We start from the raw sequence: 22,998 nt of genomic DNA on the forward strand, positions 1-22,998 counted from the left end.
CAAGCCACATTTGTGGAGAATTTGTGATATTGTTGTCACATGCACACACTGGGGCCCATTTATCAAGCTCCGTAAAGTCTGAAGACTCGCCAGAAACAGCAGTTATGAAGCAGCGGTCACAAAGAACGCTGCTCCATAACCCTGTCCGCCTGCTCTGGTGCAATGCTGAATACGGAGAGCGTATTGCTCTCCGCATTCAGCGAGGTCTTGCGGACCTGATCTGCACTGTCGGATCAGGTCCGCAAGACCTTTAGTAAATATGCCTCAATGACCACTCTTTGTCATAAATTCCTGCAAATGCTTCAGAGTTGCTGTGGCCTCTTGGTAGCCTCTCTGACCAGTTTCCTCCTGGCTCTTTCATCCAGTTGGGAGCGACGTCCTGATGAGAGGGTCTGTGTTGTACCAAATACAAAAAATACACTACTTAATAATAAACTTCACTGTGCTTCTAGGCATTGATAAATCCTATGATATTTTTTGTATCCATCCGGTGGCGTCACTAGGGGGTGCGGGGTGTGTGGGCCGCACCTGGGTGACACCCTCCAGGGGGTGACACCACCAAAAAAACAAAAATTTTTTTTTTAATTTTATTGAAATTCAAAGAAATACAATGTAGAGATGCATATATTTTTTAATTAGAGGGGCCAGAATTTGTGAACATTAGTGGGACTGGGGAAGTTGTAGACACATATTTTTGAGCCAGCGCTGCAATTTCCACAAATAGTTTTCCCGGCTGCTTTTGCTTGTTTGTACTTTGCTCCTCCACTGCCCAATTTCACTATGAATGTTGTGGGCGTGCCGTGGGGCTTGCAAAGTTGTGCTGCAAACCTTAAACCTGCCTGCCTATCTGTGCTTACTGCTCAGTGGCATGTGGAGCAGTGGAGTCACTCACTGCTGTGCTGTCTCTCTAATCGGGAACTGGGAAATCATGAGGGGGATGACTGTCTGACACTGTCTCTAAAGTTACAGTACACTAAGTTCAGACTGAAGAGGTAGGAGGGGAGGGCAGGTGGGGGTCTGGGGGTGAGCCGAGAGCAGAGGTGATTGACCATAAGAAGCGGTAGACACGCAGCCCGGGGCTGTGCATTTACAGACTTGGAACAGAGTCAGAGAGCAGAATTTTCATAGTTTGCGCGCCTAAACCTTTTCTTTAGTGATTTATTTTTAGAGTGCTCTGTTTATCTTTCATTTGATGTTCATTTGATGCTCTGCTGAGCCAGGGAGCATCTCTAGGCATGAGCTTTATAATTAATGCAGTGCAGTTTACATATTTTGTATGCGTGTGTGTCTGAGTGTTTTTGTGTGTGTTTGAGTGTTTTTGTGTGATTGAGTGTTTTTGTGTGTGTGTATCTGAGTGTTTCTGTGTGTGTGCCTGAGTGTTTTTGTGCGTGTCTGAGTGTGTTTCCGAGTGTTTGTGTGTGCATCCGAGTGTGTTTTTAAGTGTGTCTGAGTGTTTGTATGTGTGTGTGCCTGTGTTTTTGTGTTTATGTGTTTGCTTTCTGGGGGGAGGGGGGGTGACACCATAACGTACCGCACCGGGTGACACCAACCCTAGTGACGCCACTGTATCCATCTCCTGACTTGTGCCTATCCACAACTTTATCCCGGAGATCTTTTGACAGTGCTTTGCCACCCATAGTTGATTGTTTGCTTCAGTTCAACTACCAGGGACTGAGATGCTCCAGGAAAGCTCTTTTTATGCTGAACTAATCGATATGCCCACAGCTGATCCCAGTTGAAGGTCAAATAGCTTTGTGTGTGCCATTGCGAAGGTGATTAGCTACACCTGATTGAGTTTACAAGTAATTTTAGGAGGGGGTGATCCCTTTTTCAACTCAGTGATTCTGTTTTTAAATTGTCTTTATTTTTGCCTGACATGTTGGTGTTATAATTTCACTTGGATGTTATAAGTTGCACCGAGTAATTACAACTGGGCAAACAAAAACTGTGTCTGTCTTTATTTCAGGCTGCAAAGCAACAAAATGGGATTATTTTCAAGATGGTGATTATTTTCAATACCCACTGTAAATACAGTAAAATTGCATAATTAATATTTGCATAATAAAAAAGATAATGCAATAACACTCTAAATTTAACCCCCCCCCCACACACACACAATTTGCCGGCCCTCTGTATCAGCCAATAACAGATTAGTATACTTAAACACTGTGAGTTCTTTCACATGCTCAGATGTAGCTGGTGTCTCAGAAAGTGTGCATATAAAAAACCTGCTAAATTTAATAATGGAAGTAAATAGGAAATTCTCTTAAATTTGCACACTCTGGGGCCTATTTATCAAATGTCTTGCGGACCTGATCCGACAGTGCGGATCAGGTCCACAAGACATCGCTGAGAGCTGCTGGTACAACGCTGGTACAACGCTGCCCCCTGCAGACTCGCGGCCAATGGGCCGCCAGCAGGGGGGTGTCAGTCAACCCGATCACACTCGATCAGGTTGATTTCCGGCGATTCCTATCCGCCTGCTCAGAGCAGCAGGACAGGGTTATGGAGCAGCAGTTTTAAGACTGCTGCTTCATAACTGCTGTTTCTGGCGAGTCTGAAGATTCACCAGAAACACAGGCCCACAAGCTCCGTTCGGAGCTTGATAAATGGGCCCCTCTGCCTGAATCATAAAAGTTTAATTATGACTTTAGTGTTCCTTTAAAATATATCCTACAATTGTGTGAAGTTGGCTGCTCAGGAGCCACATAGCCCCCTCACTGACTTTCCATTTTTTCATTCCCCTGGAGCTGTAAAGAATGACCCATAAAAGAATCCTCTCTTATGTCTCACAGAATGCCTGAATCCCCGGCACATACCTCCCAACATTCTAAACAGAAGAACTAGGATCAGTAGATGGCAAGACAAAACCAGGAGAGTCTGAGGGAACGTGGTATATGGTTGTGTCTTGGCAGGTTGGAGGTGGAGCTCAGCGTCCCTTTGTAACATTGAAAGAGTAGGCAAAGTGAAAGGTGTGACAGAATTCCCAACCTTTGACAATCCCATAAAACGTGTGACAGTTGGGAGCTCTGCTTTATCTTTCCCGCTTAATCCAACCCCCCCCAAAAATGCACAACTGATGTCTCAAGATAAAGAACAGACTTACATAGAACTTTCCTTGCAGAGGTGGCTGGTAGACCCCATTAAAGGAGCAGTTTGCATTATTATTACATTGTGAGAAGTTAAAGATTCTGAAGAATGACTGGCGGCAAGCTCCGGGGTTTCCTTGTCCTTCTACAGTGACGTTTACTTGCAAGTTTCCAGGAGATGTGGTCAAACATGGACTATTGTATACAGAGGTCAAAGTAAAATTTTCTTTATATCCCTTTGGATAGCAAGGGTGGCTGACTATATTAGTTGTAGAATTCTAGATATAAAAGAAAAAAAAATATTTAGCACATTGTTGCACATCAAAGCCTATATACATAAAAGTATTTGTAAATGTGAATATAGAACTTGTTTCTTCATATAAAAAATATGTTTAAAATCTTCAGCATAAAGATCCCAGACATATATTTTTTTCTTTTGTAAGTTGATTATCAAAAATATGCATAAATGTACAATAAAGGCTGAAACTGTTTTAATTTTAGATAACAAGAAAGCAGATTTTGGGCTCTATTTATGTAGATGCGGACACACATGATCAGCTATAGCGAATCATGTCCGCCGCACAACTATAAATGCCGACAGCATACGCTGTCGGCATTTATCATTACACCAGCAGTTCTAGTGAACTGCTGGTGCAATACCACCCCCTGCAGATTCGCTACCAATCAGCCGCTAGCCGGGGGGGTGTCAATCAACCCGATCGTATTCGATCGGGCTGATTGCTGTCCGCCACCTCAGTGTCTTAGGACCGCTGCTTCTTAACTTCCGCTTCAGTCGTAACTGAAGCGAAGAGGTTGGGAAGCAGCATCTGCTGCTTCATAAATAGACCCCCTTATATACAGTATATACATACAAATAAAATGCAATAATTTATGGGCAGAAAAGATTATATGGCAGCAGTTTTCTAAGAATTTTATCCATTTGCAAGAGCACTAGCGGGCAGAGCTATTTCCTGCCATATAGTGTTCCAGATGCCTACCTAGGTATCTCTTCAACACAGAATACCATGTGAATTAAGGAAATTTGATAATAGAAGTAAATTGGAAACCTTTTTTAAAATTGTATGTTCTGTCTGAATCACAAATATTTTTTATTTGTTTTGTTCCATATAAATTAATTTTTGATCCTTTATTTTATTATTTTTTGCTTCCTATGTACACAAAAATTGGTTGACGTTTTCACCCTGACAATTTTATATTATATTTGCTTAATTTATGTTATTACTTTCTAGCTAGTAATAAATAAATACTTTAGCAAAAAATTTAATCCTCTTTCATACATAAACCCATAAAATGCAGTGATTTAATCCCCTGACTGACTAATACAAACACTGCAGTGGTATAATGTGATCTAGGGGTCGATCCGATAAAAATCGTCGCCCGCAAAAGCCGGCAACGCCAATATTTACGCTGGTTTGGTATCACATATACGGCGTAACCTAGAAGTTACGCGCGTATATTTCTGCCGTCGCCCGTAGTTTTTTGGGCTATAGGCAGGTATACCAAACCAGCGCAGTTTGGTATCCAATATGCAGCGTAAGGACTTACGTGGCGAAAATGGAGAAAACTTACTCCATTTTCACCTCGCCACAAAAAGCAGCCGTAAGAAGCCTTACGCTGACTATTGGAGCCCCGTAACTCCCTAAACTGGCTGCTAAAATAAACCTAACACCTAACGCATGCGCAATGTCTATCTCCTTGTCAACCGAGATCTTCTAAAATAAACCTAACACCTAACGCATGCGCAGTCTATCTCCCTGTCAACCGCGATCTGCTAAAATAAACCTAACACCTAACGCATGCGCAATGTCTATCTACCTGTCAACCGCGACCCCCCCCCCCCCGAAATCCCTAATAAAGTTATTAACCCCTAAACCGCCGCTCCCGGACCCCGCCGCCATCTACATAAACTAACCCCCTACTGTGAGCCCCTAAAACCGCCACCATCTACCTTATCTATCCCCTAATCTGACCCCTTACACCGCCGCCACCTATATAAAAATTATTAACCCCTAATCTAATCCCCCTATACCGCCGCCAGCTATATTAATATTATTAACCCCTAATGTAAGCCCCTTACACCGCCGCCATCTCTATTAAAATGATTAACCCCTAATTTAATCTACCTACCCCGCCGCCAGCTATATTATCTATATTAACCCTAAGTATATTATAGTTAATATAGGTATTACATTATATATATTAACTATATTAACCCTAATTATATTAGGGTTAATATAGTTAATATAGTTACTATAGTATTTATATTAACTATATTAACTCTATCTAACCCTAACACCCCTAACTAAATTTATATTAAATTAATCTAATTCATTTATAAACTAAAATATTCCTATTTAAATCTAAATACTTACCTATAAAATAAACCCTAAGATAGCTACAATATAATTAATAATTACATTGTAGCTATGTTAGGGTTAATATTTATTTTACAGGTAAATTGTTAATTATTTTAACTAGGTATAATAGCTATTAAATAGTTATTAACTATTTAATATCTACCTAGTTAAAATAATTACCCAATTACCTGTAAAATAAATCCTAACCTAAGTTACAAATACACCTACACTATCAATAAATTAAATAAACTACAAACATCTATCTAAAAATACAATTAAATTAACTAAACTAAATTACAAAAAAAAACAAACACTAAATTACAAAAAATAAAAAAAAGATTACAAGATTTTTAAGCTAATTACACCTATTCTAAGCCCCCTAAGAAAATAATAAACCCCCAAAATAAAAAAAATTCCCTGCCCTACTCTAAATTTAAAAAAGTTCAAAGCTCTTTACCTTACCAGCCCTTAAAAGGGCCTTTTGTGGGGGCATGCCCCAAAGAATTCAGCTCTTTTGCATACAAATACAATACCCCCCCCATTACAACCCACCACCCACATACCCCTATTCTAAAACCACCCAAACCCCCCTTAAAAAAGCCTAACACTACCCCCCTGAAGATCTCCCTACCTTGTCTTCACCACACCGGGCCGAACTCCTGATCCGATCCGGGCGATGTCTTCCTCCAAGCGGCAAAGAAGAATTCTTCCTCCGGCGATGTCTTCCTCCAAGCGGCAAAGAAGAATTCTTCCTCCGGCGACGTCTTCCTCCAAGCGGCAGCAAAGTCTTCATTCTTCCGGCGGCATCTTCAATCTTCTTTCTTCGCTCCGCCGCCGCGGAGCATCCATCTTTTGAACTTTTTTAAATTTAGAATAGGGCAGGGAATTTTTTTTATTTTGGGGGTTTATTATTTTCTTAGGGGGCTTAGAATAGGTGTAATTAGCTTAAAAATCTTGTAATCTTTTTTTTATTTTTTGTAATTTAGTGGTTTTTTTTTGTAATTTAGTTTAGTTAATTTAATTGTATTTTTAGATAGATGTTTGTAGTTTATTTAATTTATTGATAGTGTAGGTGTATTTGTAACTTAGGTTAGGATTTATTTTACAGGTAATTGGGTAATTATTTTAACTAGGTAGATATTAAATAGTTAATAACTATTTAATAGCTATTATACCTAGTTAAAATAATTAACAATTTACCTGTAAAATAAATATTAACCCTAACATAGCTACAATGTAATTATTAATTATATTGTATCTATCTTAGGGTTTATTTTATAGGTAAGTATTTAGATTTAAATAGGAATATTTTAGTTTATAAATGAATTAGATTAATTTAATATAAATTTAGTTAGGGGTGTTAGGGTTAGATAGAGTTAATATAGTTAATATAAATACTATAGTAACTATATTAACTATATTAACCCTAATATAATTATGGTTAATATAGTTAATATATATAATGTAATACCTATATTAACTATAATATACTTAGGGTTAATATAGATAATATAGCTGGCGGCGGGGTAGGTAGATTAAATTAGGGGTTAATCATTTTAATAGAGATGGCGGCGGTGTTAGGGGCTTACATTAGGGGTTAATAATTTTAAGATAGATGGTGGCGGTGTTAGGGGCTCACTTTAGGGGGTTATAGATATAATATAGCTGGCGGCGGGGTACAGGAGCGACGGTTTAGGGGTTAATAACTTTATTAGGTTGCGGTGGGGTACGGGAGCGGCGGTTTAGGGGTTAATAGCTTTTTTATTGTTAGGATAGTGAGGGGGGATAGCGGATAGAGGGTTAGACGTGTCGGGCTATGTTAGGGAGGCGTGTTAGACGTGTCGGGCTATGTTTAGGAGGCGTGTTAGACAGTGCGGGTCATTTAGACTTTAGTCAGGTTTTATAGGCGCCGGCAGTTTCTAACGTGGCGCAAGTCACTGGCGACTCCAAAAATCTGTACTTACGCAGATTTCTGGACATCGCTGGTTTGTGAGACTTGCGCCACTTTAGCAAGTGACGGCGCCGCATATTGGATGGCTCGAGTTGCGAGCTGAAACTGCGGGCGACGTGGGTTCCCTCTCTTGCGCCGCAAACTGCGATCTATATCGGATCGCGCCCCTAAGCCCTATACTGTATATAACACACATATGACAGGCATTTAATCGCCATTTTACCAGTTACCAACAGAATGTAGGGCTGTTACTTCCATACGTAGCGCCAGATTACAAGAGGCACGCTATGGGGATTTTTTGCTTGTGAGCTAACTGCGCTCAAAGTAAAATTTTAATGCGATTGGGTTAGGGCGCTTACGTATTACAAGTTGAAACTAAAAAGTTAGCATGTGAGCAAAACCTGATGCACGCTAAATATTTATCTATCTATCCATCCATCTATATATACAGTATATATATATATATATATATATATATATATATACTGTATATATATAAATATATATATATATATATATATACATACATCATAACCCTTCCCAGTCAAATACCTTTAAAAAAAAGTGTATATATATATATATATATATATATATATATATAAAAGTGTATAAATGAGTGTAATACTTTATTTATGTTGTGCTTGGTGAAACTTTTTTCTTAACCCTTACACTTTACGCTAAACCTGTCACACATAAGGCTGGATTGGCCTACCTGGACAGCAGGATATTTTCCATTGGGCCACAGCAAATGGTACTGGCCAGTTACAAACTCTCCAATCCTTCAGCAATTGCAACGCAGCCCTTTCGTGGTTCTCCTCCTACCTGTCTAACCGTACCTGTAGCCTTCTCTGGTGCATCCTCTGCCCCTTTATCACTTTCTGTTGGGGTACCAGAAGACTCTCTCCTTGCCCCCCTTCTTCTCAATCTATACGTCATCATTAGGTTCCTTAATAATGTCCCACGGGTTTCAATATCATTTGTATGCTGATGACACCCAAATCTACCTCTCTGCACCAGACCTATCACCTCTTGTCATTTACTGTCTCTTATATTTCATCTTAGATGTCCTCTCACTACCTTAAAGGGACAGTCTACACAAAAATTGTTAGTGTTTAAAAAGATAGATAACGCCGATACTCCCCATTCCCCAGCTTTACACAACCAACATTGTTATATTAATATACTTTATAACATTTAAACCTCTAAATTTCTGCCTGTTTTAAAGGCTCTATTGACAGCTTCTTAATCACACGCTTTTGTTTTTGTTTTTCACAACAGGAGACTGTTAGTTCATGTGGGCCATATAGATAACAATGTGTTCACGCCCGGGGAGTTATTTAAGAGTTAGCAAAACACAGTACTAAATGCAAGTCAATAGATAATAAATAGTCACAGTCATGTGATCAGGGGGCTGCCAGAAGATGCTTAGATACAAGGTAATCACAGAGGTAAAAAGTGTATTAAAGGGACATAAATAAGGTTGGGATAGAGACAAAAAATAATAATATGTACTTGAATTACTTTACCTGCAAATTTATACTGCAGTGCCTCTGCCTCTATACTCTTTCTTTTTAATTTCTGAATTGTAAAGTTCTAACTCCCCCCACACATTTCCTACTATAGCTGTATCTATATCTATTGTTGTTTTGGTAGAATGCAAAAATGCATAGGGATTATCTGCTGGAGCATACCTAGAAGCTGTGAACTCAGTTGAAATACAATGCCTGTGTCTAAACACTGATAAGGGGGGTGGAGTTGGCTTCTCCAGGCAGCTAAGCTATGTAATTCATTTTGCTTATTTTTGAAAATTGTTTTAAAATACTTGCCAGCAAATTTTATGCAAATTATTTTTAATTAGTTAGCCCTTTTATGATATGCACAGATCTCAACCTGTTGTATGTCCCTTTAATATAACAGTGTTGGTTATGCAAAACTGGGCAATAAGTAATAAAGGGATTATCTATCTTTTAAAACAATACAAAAATTCTATTTCTCCAAAAATGAGCCCCCCCCCCCCTTTTTCTGAAACCTCCCCATCTTTTTTAACTGTTGATAATAGCATCATTACCCCTTCTCACAGATTCTCACAGACATAAACTGAAGTCCATGAGATCCAACATGTAAAGTTAATATATTTGCATCATTTGGGAAAAGTAAAAAACTTTTCCTGCAAACATTCATAATGTATTGATGGCATTTTTGTAAACGTATGTGCTGAAATATTCGCTTACCCTACACACAAGATGTGTCTTGTTTTGGTACTTTTAGAAGGTGTGAGTGTTAATACTTCATAAATTGGTAGACCTCACCTGTATGAATTCTGCCAGAAGTTTCTTCAGCGCCTGGTCTTGTCCATAGCAGAGATAGCTGTGTGTGTAGATGGTATAATTATATCCATAGAGCCTAAAAGACATTTCTGTGTCCTTGTTCTCAATTTTGACGGAAGGATGGAAAGTCATTTGGGTGGAAGCACCACCGAGATCCATGGCTCCAACCATGTTAGTCTGTTCTGGGTGGGTCACGCCACCCACTAAAGAATTCAGCTACACACAAGGAGAGATACAAATCAACATGGTTAATGATTATTATAAAAACAAAATACAGGAAATATAAGGCCATGAGGGGTACATACTGACCGTAATAAAAGTTCCCAAAAGATAATTGACAGTAATCCACCCCAAAGAACCTTCTTCATTTCCTGTTAATATTCGGGCCCCTTGGAAATTCACTGGGTATTTGCTTAGGGTCTTTGTGATTTCTTCAAAGATTCGTTGACTTGTTGTTGCATTCTGGACACTAAAAACACATAAAGAAGGAGATAAATTTAGAACAACACCAAAAATAAACCTAGACTTGATATAAATGTCCCTCCTATAGAAATAGCCCCATACCCTGCTCATCCTGCTAAGTCTTTGGGGCCAATTTATCATGTGTTGGGTGGACATGATCTGCTGTAGAGGATCATGTCCGCCCAACATTGATAAATGCCGACACTGTTGGCATTTATCATTGCACAAGCATTTAGTGTGAAATGCTTGTGCAATACTGCCCCCTGCACATTTGTGGCCAATCGGCCGCTAGCAGGGGGTGTCAATCATCCCGATCTTAAGACAGCTGCTTCTTAATTTCTGTTTCAGGGAAACCTGAAACTACCAGGTAGATTGCAGCATCTGCTGATTAATAAATCTACCCCATAGACTCTTTATTGTTATCTTTATATTTATCAATAAAGGTTAAGTTTTAGTTTGGGCCATTGCCCTTATCTGAGTGATAGAGATTAAATAAGTGAGTGCTCTGAAAGTGCTTCTTTTGATCTTTTCTTACTATATTTATGCTATGGGGCCGATTTATGAACTTTCGGATGGACATGATTCGCTGTGGCTAACATGTCCGCCCCGATATCACTAAATGATGACAGCATGCGCTGTCTGCATTTATCATTGGACAAGCATTTCTAGTGAAATGCTTGTGCAATGCCGCCCCCTGCATATTTGTGGCCACTAGCAGGGGGTGTCAATCATCCCGATCGTATCCGATTAGGATGATTGCTATTCGCCACCTCAAAGGTGGCGGACGAGTTAAGAAGCAGCGGTCTTAAGATTTCTGCTTCTTAAATTACATTTCGGGCAAGCCTGAAGGCTCGCGAGGAATAAGCAGCATCCGCTGCTTCATAAATATACCCCTATGTGTTAGGCATTGAGCACTCCCCACTTTGGGCCAGATTATGAGTGATGCGCTATCGTTTGAGCGTGAGCAATTTCGTGTTTTTGCGTTAGTTTGCACGCAAGTTAAATTGCACTTGTATTACAAGCTGAAACTAAATGTGAACGTGTGAGTGCAATCACGATTTACGTAAGTGAAATACCCAGTGAATTTCCAAGGGTCTCTGGTTAACTGTTTCTCAAAACTAAAAAGTAAAGAATAGATATTCCTATATACATCTGTACATGTCTATACCTACAGTATATATAATCATCTATATATATATAGGTATATATATATATTTTGTATCAGAATGTAGAAATATGTATTGATGAATAAATAGAACATTTTCTTCTATGTGAAGAACATTGAAATGTGAAATAACAGAATTTATGCTTACCTGATAAATTACTTTCTCCAACGGTGTGTCCGGTCCACGGCGTCATCCATAACTTGTGGGAAATATTCTCCCCCACAGGGAAAGGCAAGGAGAGCACACAGCAAGAGCTGTCCATATAGCTCCCCCTCTGGCTCCGCCCCCCAGTCATTCGACCGACGGTTAGGAGAAAAAGGAGAAACTATAGGGTGCCGTGGTGACTGTAGTGTATAAAGAAAAAAAAAAATCAACCTGATTAGGAAAACCAGGGCGGGCCGTGGACCGGACACACCGTTGGAGAAAGTAATTTATCAGGTAAGCATAAATTCTGTTTTCTCCAACATTGGTGTGTCCGGTCCACGGCGTCATCCATTACTTGTGGGAACCAATACCAAAGCTTTAGGACACGGATGAAGGGAGGGAGCAAATCAGGATACCTAAATGGAAGGCACCACGGCTTGCAAAACCGTTTTCCCAAAAATAGCCTCCGAAGAAGCATAAGTATCAAATTTGTAGAATTTGGCAAAAGTGTGCAGAGAAGACCAAGTCGCTGCCTTACATATTTGATCAACAGAAGCCTCGTTCTTGTAGGCCCATGTGGAAGCCACAGCCCTTGTAGAGTGAGCTGTGATTCGGTCAGGAGGATGCCGTCCGGCAGTCTCATAAGCCAATCGGATAATGCTTTTCAGCCAGAAAGAGAGAGAGGTAGCAGTAGCTTTGTGACCTCTCCTCTTACCAGAGTAAACGACAAACAAAGATGAGGTTTGTCTAAAATCTTTTGTTGCTTTTAAATAGAACTTTAAAGCACGAACAACATCTAAATTGTGTAATAAACGTTCCTTCTTTGAAACTGGATTCGGACACAGAGAAGGAACAAATATTTCCTGGTTAATATTCTTGTTGGAAACAATTTTTGGAAGAAAACCAGGCTTAGTACGCAAAACAACCTTATCTGAATGGAAAACCAGATAGGGTGGATTACACTGCAAAGCAGATAATTCAGAAACTCTTCTAGCAGAAGAAATAGCAACCAAAAACAGAACTTTCCAAGATAACAACTTAATATCTATGGAATGTAAAGGTTCAAACGGAACCCCTTGAAGAACTGAAAGAACTAAATTTAGACTCCAAGGAGGAGTCATGGGTCTGTAAACAGGCTTGATTCTGACCAAAGCCTGTACAAAAGCTTGTACATCTGGCACAGCTGCCAATCGCTTGTGTAACAAGACAGATAAAGCAGAAATCTGTCCTTTTAGAGAACTAGCTGACAACCCTTTATCCAAACCTTCTTGGAGAAAGGAGAGAATCTTTGGAATTTTAATCTTACTCCAGGAGAATCCCTTGGATTCACACCAACAGATATATTTTTTCCATATTTTATGGTAAATCTTTCTAGTCACAGGTTTTCTGGCTTGGACCAGAGTATCTATCACAGAATTTGAAAACCCACGCTTGGAGAAAATCAAGCGTTCAATTTCCAAGCAGTCAGCTGCAGAGAAACTAGATTTGGATGTTCGAATGGACCTTGTACTAGAAGATCCTGTTTCAAAGGTAGCTTCCATGGTGGAGCCGATGACATATTCACCAGGTCTGCATACCAAGTCCTGCGTGGCCACGCAGGAGCTATCAGAATCACCGAGGCCTTCTCCTGTTTGATCCTGGCTATGAGCCTGGGAAGGAGAGGAAACGGTGGAAACACATACGCTAGATTGAACGACCAAGGTGCCACTAATGCATCCACTAGAATCGCCTTGGGATCCCTGGATCTGGACCCGGAACGATGAATCTTGAAGTTCTGACGGGACGCCATTAGATCCATGTCTGGAATGCCCCATAATTGGGTTAACTGAGCAAAGACCTCCGGGTGGAGTTCCCACTCCCACGGATGGAAAGTCTGACGACTCAAATAGTCCGCCTCCCAGTTGTCTACTCCTGGGATGTGAATAGCAGATAGATGGCAGGAGTGATTCTCTGCCCATTGGATGATCTTGGTTACTTCCTTCATCGCTAGGGAACTCTTTGTTCCCCCCTGATGATTGATGTACGCAACAGTCGTTATGTTGTCCGACTGAAATCTTATGAACCTGGCTTCCGCTAGCTGAGGCCAAGCCAGGAGCGCATTTAATATTGCTCTTAGTTCCAAAATGTTTATCGGGAGAAGCGACTCTTCCCAAGACCATAGACCCTAAACTTTCAGGGAGCCCCAGACCACGCCCCAGCCTAAGAGACTGGCGTCGGTTGTGACAATGACCCACTCTGGTCTGCGGAAACTCATTCCCTGAGACAGGTGATCCTGGGTCAACCACCAGAGAAGTGAGTCCCTGGTTACCTGGTCTACTTGAATTTGGGGAGACAAGTCTGTATAGTCCCCATTCCACTGATTGAGCATGCACAGTTGTAATGGTCTTAGATGAATTCGAGCAAAAGGAACCACGTCCATTGCTGCAACCATTAGTCCTATTACTTCCATGCACTGAGCTATGGAGGGTTGAGGAATAGAATGAAGAACTCGACAAGCGTTTAGAAGCTTTAACTTTCTGACTTCTGTCAGGAAGATCTTCATTTCCACAGAATCTAATATTGTTCCCAGAAAAGGAACCCTTGTGGACGGTGACAGTGAACTCTTTTCTATGTTCACCTTCCACCCGTGAGATCTGAGAAAAGCCAACACAATGTCCGTGTGGGCCCTTGCTTTGGAAAGAGACGACGCTTGGATTAGGATGTTGTCTAGATAAGGTGCTACAGCGATGCCCCTCGGCCTTAGGACCGCTAGAAGGGACCCTAGCACCTTTGTGAAAATTCTGGGAGCGGTGGCTAAACCGAATGGAAGAACCACGAACTGGTAATGTTTGTCCAGAAAAGCGAACCTCAGGAACTGATGATGAGTTTTGTGGATTGGGATATGCAGATATGCATCCTTTAGATCCACGGTAGTCAAATACTGACCCTGCTGGATTGTCGGCAAGATTGTCCGAATGGTTTCCATTTTGAAGGATGGAACTCTGAGGAACTTGTTTAATATCTTTAAATCCAGAATTGGACTGAAAGTTCCCTCTTTTTTGGGAACCACAAACAGGTTTGAGTAAAAACCTAGACCTTGTTCCCCGGAGGGGACTGGGTTTATCACTCCCATCTTTCAATGTAAGAATGCCTGTTTCTTTATCTGGTCTGAAGATAAGCGAGACAGGTGGAATCTTCCCTTTGGAGGAAGTCCCTTGAACTCTAGTAGGTATCCCTTGGAGACTATCTCTAGTGCCTAGGGATCCGGAACATCTCTTGCCCAAGCCTGAGCGAAGAGAGATAGTCTGCCCCCTACCAGATCCGGTCTCGGATCGGGGGCTACCCCTTCATGCTGTCTTGGTAGCAGCAGCAGGTTTCTTAGTCTGTTTACCCTTGTTCCAGCCTTGCATGGGCTTCCAAGCGGGTTTGGGCTGGGCCGCGTTACCTTCTTGTCTAGCGGCAGTGGAGTTATTAGCCGGTCCGTTCCTGAAATTGCGAAAGGAACGAAAATTAGACTTGTTCTTAGCCTTAAAAGGCCTATCCTGTGGGAGGGCATGGCCCTTACCCCCAGTGATGTCTGAAATAATTTCCTTCAATTCCGGCCCAAAAAGGGTCTTACCCTTGAAAGGAATATTAAGTAACTTAGTCTTGGACGACACATCTGCCGACCAGGATTTTAGCCAAAGCGCCCTCCGCGCTACTATAGCAAAACCTGAGTTTTTCGCCGCCAATTTCGTTATTTGAAAAGCGGCATCCAATATAAAGGAATTAGCTAACTTTAATGCGTGAATTCTGTCCATGACTTCTTCATAGGAAGTCTCTTTCTGGAGCAACCTTTCTAGTTCCTCGAACCAAAAGGACGCAGCTGAAGTGACAGTAATAACACACGTAGCTGGTTGAAGGATGAACCCTTGCTGAACAAAAATCTTTTTAAGCAATCCTTCCAATTTTTTATATATAGGATCTTTGAAAGCGCAGCTGTCCTCTATAGGAATAGTTGTGCGCTTCGCTAGTGTTGAAACAGCTCCCTCAACCTTCGGGACCGTCTGCCATGCGTCCCTTCTAGGGTCTACTATGGGAAACATTTTCTTAAATATAGGAGGTGGGGCAAAGGGTACACCTGGCTTCTCCCACTCCTTATCCACTATGCTTGCTACCCTCTTGGGTATTGGAAAAGCGTTGTCGTGCACTGGGACCTCTAAAAATTTGTCCAATTTGCACAACTTCTCTGGTACTACCATAGAATCACAGTCATCCAGAGTAGCTAATACCTCCTTAAGCAAAGCGCGGAGATGTTCTAGCTTAAACTTAAATGCTACTATATCAGGTTCTGCCTGTTGAGAAATTTTTCCTGAGTCTGAAATTTCACCCTCAGACAGCCCTTCCCTCACAATTCCCAATTCTGATTGATGTGAGGGTAAAATAGATAAGGCATCGTCAGCGTCTGATTGTTCATCCTTTTTATCTGTATTTAACTGAACAATCACGCTTTCTCTGAAATGCTGGCAGTTTGGATAAAAGATTTGCTATAGAATTATCCACTACTGCTGTTAATTGTTGCATAGAAATAAGCACTGGCGCGCTAGGTGTCGCCTGCGCGGGCAAAGCTGGTGTAGACACAGAGGAGAGGATGTAGAACTATCCCCACTACCTTCATTAGATAAATCATCTTGGGCAACATTATGAAATGTAACAGAGCTGTCCTTATTTTGTTTGGACGCTATGGCACAATTATCACAAACACTCGAAGGGGGAACCACATTTGTCTCTACACACACAGAACATAGGTTATCTGATGGCACAGACATGTTAAATAGATTTAGGCAGGCAAACAATGCAATAAAAACGATTTTAAACAAAAACGTTACTGTCTCTTTAAATAATAAAATGACACACTTTATTTCTGAATGTTCAAAAAACTATGAAGGCAATATCCTTAAGACCCCAGTGTCTTAATGCTTATAAAGTATTGCACAGCAAATATGGAGACTCTAGCTCTTAAAACAAGCAAACCGGAGCTAATTGTTGGATTTAACCATTTTTATACACCACCATTGCTGTAGCTTTTACCTTCCTTAGGGGTCAACCATCCACAGAAAAAAGCCTTCTGGAGTCACTTTCTGAGCCACAGGACCCTCTCACATGAGACTACATGCACTGCCTGAAATCAACTGCCAAAATGAGGCCTCCTCCCTCAGTACACTAGAGTGAAGGGGCCTTCCTGACTAGATTTAAGTGTCTAAAACAAGCCAGATCAATAAAATACGTCCCCAAGTGTATATGAGCTTATAAAACATTTCAAATGACATGATATTGTAATAAAAACCAATTGATTTGGCCCCTAACAGTGTCTACCAGCATAAAATTCAAAAAGGGGAAGCCTGTTATCTTTTTTGCTGAGGTGAAAGAAAAATGGCTTACCGTTTTCCCTGAGGGGAAAAATGACTGTCATCTAGCATTAGCCTGTGTTGTTAGAAGGAGACTAGTCATACCTGAAGCAGATGAGTCTGCAAGCTGTTACCCCCAACTGAAGTTCTCTGGTTTCAACAGTCCTGCGTGGTAACAGCAATGGATTTTAGTTACTTGTGCTAAAATCATAGCCCTCTTAAACAGAAATCTTCATCACTTTTCTGTTGTAGAGTAAATAGTACAAGCCAGCACTATTTTAAAATAACAAACTCTTGATAGAAGAAATAAAAAACTACAACTAACACCACAAACTCCTCGCCATCCCCGTGGAGATGCTACTTGTTCAGAGCGGCAAGGAGAATGACTGGGGGGCGGAGCCAGGGGGGGAGCTATATGGACAGCTCTTGCTGTGTGCTCTCCTTGCCTTTCCCTGTGGGGGAGAATATTTCCCACAAGTAATGGATGACGCCGTGGACCGGACACACCAATGTTGGAGAAATTCATATTTTTATTTCAGGTTAGCGCACTTGAGAATATGCGATCGGGTTAGCACACAAGTATGGTGTTAGGGTTTTTTCCCCCTTTTTTTTTGCTCCATTGACTTCTATGGGGAAATAGGTTATTGCACATGCAATATTCTAACTTTTTGTGCACATTGGGTTAGCGCAAGAACATTGTATAACGACACTACCCAACGCATGCCAAAAGTTTACATCTAGTGCAGTTAGCGCGCAAGCAAAAGTGCTAAATAGAGTTCCACTAGTAATCTGGTCCTTTATGGGTATTGAGTGGGTTTTTCAGATTCTAGAGTCTAAGAGCTTGTTCTCCTAGATTGTGCATTCATACATACAATTATTTTTATTTTGTTAATAGAAAGTTAAATTGCTCAAATCAAACTTTCAAATGTTGAAACTTGTACTGAAATTAAATATGATCATAGGAATGTTAAAGGGACATTAAACACTTTTGGCCAGATTAAGAGTTTTGCGTTATGAGCGGCTCGGTAATAATTTGCAAGTTATTGTCACCGCTCACCTCCCTATAGCGCTGCTATTACAGGTTTGCAAAAACCCGGCATTAGCAGGCAATATGGCAGCGTTGAGCTCTATACCGCACACAAATACCAGAGCTGCTTTGAGCTGCTTTTACGTGCTCGTGCACGATTTCCCCATAGACGTCGATGGGGAGAGCCGGTTAAAAAAAGCCTAACCTGCAATAAATGAGCGTAAAGCTCCGTAACGCAGCCCCATTGATTCCTATGGGGAAAGAAACGTTATGTTTACACCTAACACCCTAACATAAACCCCGAGTCTACACTTATTAACCTCTAATCTGCCGCCCCCAACGTCGCCGCCACTATACTAAAGTTTTTAAGCCCTAAACCTAACCCTAAGTCTAACCCTAACGTAACCCTAATCCTAACACCCACTAACTTTAACATAATTAAAATAAATCTAAATAAAAATTACAATTAATACCTAAATAATTCCTATTTAAAACTAAATACTTACATATAAAATAAAACCTAACCTAGCTACAATATAACTAATAGTTATATTGTAGCTATCTTAGGTTTTATTTTTATTTCACAGGTAAGTTTGTATTTATTTTAACTAGGTAGAATAGTTAGTAAATAGTTATTAAGTATTTACTAACTACCTAGTTAAAATAAATACAAATTTACCTATAAAATAAAACCTAACCTGTCTTACACTAACACCTAACATTACACTACAATTAAATCAATTACATGAATTAAATACAATTAACTACATTACAAAAAAAAAAAATAAACACTAAATTACACAAAATAAAAAAGAAATTATCAAATATTTAAACTAATTACACCTAATCTAATAGCGCTATCAAAATAAAAAGCCCCCCCAAAATAAAAAAAACCCTAGCCTAAATTAAACTGCCAATAGCCCTTAAAAGGGCCTTTTGCGGGGCATTGCCCCAAATAAATCAGCTCTTTTACCTGTAAAAAAAAATACAAACAACCCCCAACAGTAAAACCCACCACCCACACAACCAAACCCCCCAAATAAAATCCTATCTAAAAAACATAAGCTCCCCATTGCCCTGAAAAGTGCATTTGGATGGGCATTGCCCTTAAAAGGGCATTTAGCTCTTTTCCATTGCCCAAACCCTAAGCTAAAAATAAAACCCACCCAATAAACCCTTAAAAAAACTTAACACTAACACACGAAGATCCACTTTCAGTTTGAAGACCGGACATCCATCCTCATCAAGCCGGGAGAAGTCTTCATCCAAGCGGGCAGAAGTCCTCAACAAAGCCAGGAGAAGTCTTCATCCAAGCGGCAAGAAGTGGTCCTCCAGGCGGGCAGAAGTCTTCATCCTTCCGACACGGAGCGGATCCATCTTCAAGACATCCGGCACGGAGCATACTCTTCTGTCGACGGCTACTGAAGAATGAAGGTTCCTTTAAGGGACGTCATCCAAGATGGCTTCCCTTGAATTCCGATTGGCTGATAGAATTCTATCAGCCAATCAGAATTAAAGTTGAAAAAATCCTATTGGCTGATGCAATCAGCCAATAGGATTGAGCTTCAATCCTATTGGCTGATCCAATCAGCCAATAGGATTGAGCTGGCATTCTATTGGCTGTTCCAATCAGCCAATAGAATGCAAGCTCAATCCTATTGGCTGATTGGATCAGCCAATAGGATTGAAGCTCAATCCTATTGGCTGATTGCATCAGCCAATAGGATTTTTTCAACTGTAATTCCGATTGGCTGATAGAATTCTATCAGCCAATCGAAATTCAAGGGACGCCATCTTGGATGACGTCCCTTAAAGGAACCTTCATTCTTTAATAGCCGTCGACAGAAGAGGATGCTCTATGTCAGATGTCTTGAAGATGGATCCGCTCCGCGTTGGAAGGATGAAGATAGAAGATGCCGTCTGGATGAAGACTTCTGCCCCTCTGGAGGACCACTTCTTGCTGCTTGGATGAAGACTTCTCCCGGCTTCGTTGAGGACTTCTGCCCGCTTGGATGAAGACTTCTCCCGGCTTGATGAGGATGGATGTCCGGTCTTCAAAAACTGTAAGTGGATCTTCGGGGGTTAGTGTTAGGTTTTTTTAAGGGTTTATTGGGTGGGTTTTATTTTTAGCTTAGGGTTTGGGCAATGGAAAAGAGCTAAATGCCCTTTTAAGGGCAATGCCCATCCAAATGCCCTTTTCAGGGCAATGGCGAGCTTAGGTTTTTTGATAGGATTTTATTTTGGGGGTTTGGTTGTGTGGGTGATGGGTTTTACTGTTTGGGGGTTGTTTCTATTTTTTTTTACAGGTAAAAGAGTTTATTTCTTTTGGGCAATGCTATTGGCAGTTTAGTTTAGGCTAGGTTTTTTTTATGGGGGGGGGTTATTTTGATAGGGCTATTAGATTAGGTGTAATTAGTTTAAATATTTGATAATTCCTTTTTTATTTTGTGTAATATAGTGTTTATTTTTTTGTAATTTAGTTAATTGTATTTAATTCATGTAATTGATTTGATTGTAGTGTAATGTTAGGTGTTAGTGTAAGACAGGTTAGGTTTTATTTTACAGGTAAATTTGTATTTATTTTAACAAGGTAGCTAGTAAATAGTTAATAACTATTTACTAACTAGTCTACCTAGTTAAAATAAATAGAAACTTGCCTGTGAAATAAAAAAAAAATTCTAAGATAGCTGCAATGTAACTATTAGTTATATTGTAGCTAGCTTAGGCTTTATTTTACAGGTAAGTATTTAGTTTTAAATAGGAATTATTTAGTTAATGATAGTAATTTTTATTTAGATTTATTTTAATTATATTAAAGTTAGGGGTGTTAGGGTTAGACTTAGGGTTAGGTTTAGGGGTTAAGAACTTTAGTACAGTGGCGGCGGTGACGTTGGTGGCGGAAGATTAGGGGTTAATAATATTTAACTAGTGTTTGCGATGCGGGAGGGCAGTGGTTTAGGGGTTAATATGTTTATTATAGTGGTGGCGATGTCCGGAGCGGCAGATTAGGGGTTAATAATTTTATTTTAGTGTTTGCGATGCAGAAGGGCCTCAGTTTAGGGGTTAATAGGTAGTTTATGGGTGTTAGTGTACTTTTTAACACTTTAGTTATGAGTTTTATGCTACAGATTTGTAACGTAAAACTCCTGACGAATCTTGACAGTATAGGCTGTATCGCTCACTTTTTGGCCTCCCAGGCAAAACTCGGAATACCGGCGCTATGGAAGTCCCATTGAAAAAGGACTTTTTGAAAGGTGCGGTAGTTACGTTGCGTTACGGCCAAAAAAGAGTGCGGTACAGCTATACCTACAAGACTCGTAATAGCAGCGGTAGTGAAAAAGCAGCGTCATGAGGCTTTTTCACTCATAACGCAAAACTCGTAATCTAGCCGCTTGTTATTGTAAAATGTTTAATTATTTACAGCAATAAAAACAAAACAGAAAAAGCAAGGTAGTTTCATTTTTTATTTTGCCACCTATTCTTTTTAAAGGTTCAGTAAATGTAAAAAATAATGTTACATAATTCTAGACATAGTGCAGAATTATGTAACGTTATCGTAACAGCAGCTTTAAAAATCAAAAGATTTGAAAGATTTTACCCCTCAAAGTTGCACTTACCTGGTCTCCTCTCCAGGCTCTTCTGATCATGAATTCTTTTTCAAAAGTGGTTCGCTCTATTGTATGGTAGCGGGAGCGAGAACCACTTCTGAAAAAGAAGACATGATCAGAAGAGCCTGGAGAGGAGACCAGGGGCGAGATTACATATGCGGCGCAGGCTTCAGCGTAACTGCTGAAACCTGAGTCGCCTGTAATTTCACTTCGCACATCGGGGAATCACATATACTGCGTCAGCAGTTAATAAAGTGCCGTAAGACGGATAAATTAGCGATGTCCAGAAATGTGCGTAAATACAAATTTCTGGAGTCGCCAGTGACTTACGGCATGTTAGAAAATGCCGGCGCCTAAACAAATAAAATAAAAAAGTTAAATCTCCCGTAAAAGTCTAACCCGCCTCCCAAAAATCTACCACATCGCAATCTATCTAATTTATGTATTAACCCCTAAATCCGCCAACCCCAACATTGCAACCTACCTAATAAAAGTATTAACGCCTAATCTGCCAACCCCCTACAACGCAATATGCCTAATTAAACTATTAACCCCTAATCCGCCATTCACCCACATCGCAATCTACCTAAGAAAAGTATTAACCCCTTATCCGCCAACCAACCACAACGCAAAGTAGCTATTAAAACTATTAACCCCTAATCTGCCATTAACCCACATTGCAACAAACCTTATAAATCTATTAACCCCTAATCCGCCAAACCCACATCGCAACAAACCTAATAAATCTGTTAACCACTAATCCGACAAACCCCCACAATGCAAATAACTAATTAAATTACTAAACCCCCTAATCTAACACCCCCTAAATTAACCCCAATTACCTAAATTAAAAAATACTAAGTTACAATTAAAATAAAAAAGCTAACATTACTTAAAAATAAATAAATTAATTAATCTAAGATTACAAAAAATAAAAAAGTCTAACATTACATAAAATAATAAACCAAATGATCAAAAATAAAAAAATTAAACCTAATCCCTATGAAAATAAAAAAGCCCCCCCACAAAAATAAAAACACCCCCTAATATAATACTAAACTACCAATAGCCCTTAAAAGGTCCTTTTGTAGGGCATTGCCCTAAGTTAACCTTTTTACCTTAAGTAAGTTAACCTTTTACCTTAAAAAACACTAAGTCCCCCTCTAACAGTAAAACCCCTCACCCACCAAACTCCCCAAAATAAAAAACCTAACACTAAAAAATCCTAAACTACCCATTGCCCCTAAAGGGGCATTTTCTATGGGCATTCAGCTTTTTTACACTGCCCAAAATCCCTATTCTAAAAAAAATAAATAATTTAAAAAAAAAAAAAAAAATCCTAACTCTAACCCCCAAATAGGTACTCACCGTTCCTGAAGTCAGGCGGAGAAGGTCCTCTTGCAAGCGGTGAAGTCTTCTTCCATCGCAGCAATGTCTTATATCTTCATCCAGGACCAAGCCAATGCGGAGCGGAGATGAG

General features: G+C 40.1%; 1 protein-coding gene across 2 annotated transcripts in view; it reads right to left on the reverse strand.

The window, feature by feature from the left end:
* LOC128642995 (ectonucleoside triphosphate diphosphohydrolase 8) overlaps positions 1–22,998 on the reverse strand; it is a 277,654-nt gene that overhangs the window by 38,128 nt on the left and 216,528 nt on the right. For both annotated transcript variants that reach the window (XM_053695915.1, XM_053695916.1), the window contains 3 exons: positions 10,055–10,214; positions 9,728–9,961; positions 3,107–3,367 (listed from right to left, as the gene is read on the reverse strand). In XM_053695915.1, the coding sequence (XP_053551890.1) occupies positions 3,107–3,367; positions 9,728–9,961; positions 10,055–10,214 (655 nt within the window). The remainder of the gene's footprint in view (positions 1–3,106; positions 3,368–9,727; positions 9,962–10,054; positions 10,215–22,998) is intronic.

Source organism: Bombina bombina, chromosome 12 (genome assembly GCF_027579735.1).
Source record: "Bombina bombina isolate aBomBom1 chromosome 12, aBomBom1.pri, whole genome shotgun sequence".
NCBI lineage: Eukaryota > Metazoa > Chordata > Amphibia > Anura > Bombinatoridae > Bombina > Bombina bombina.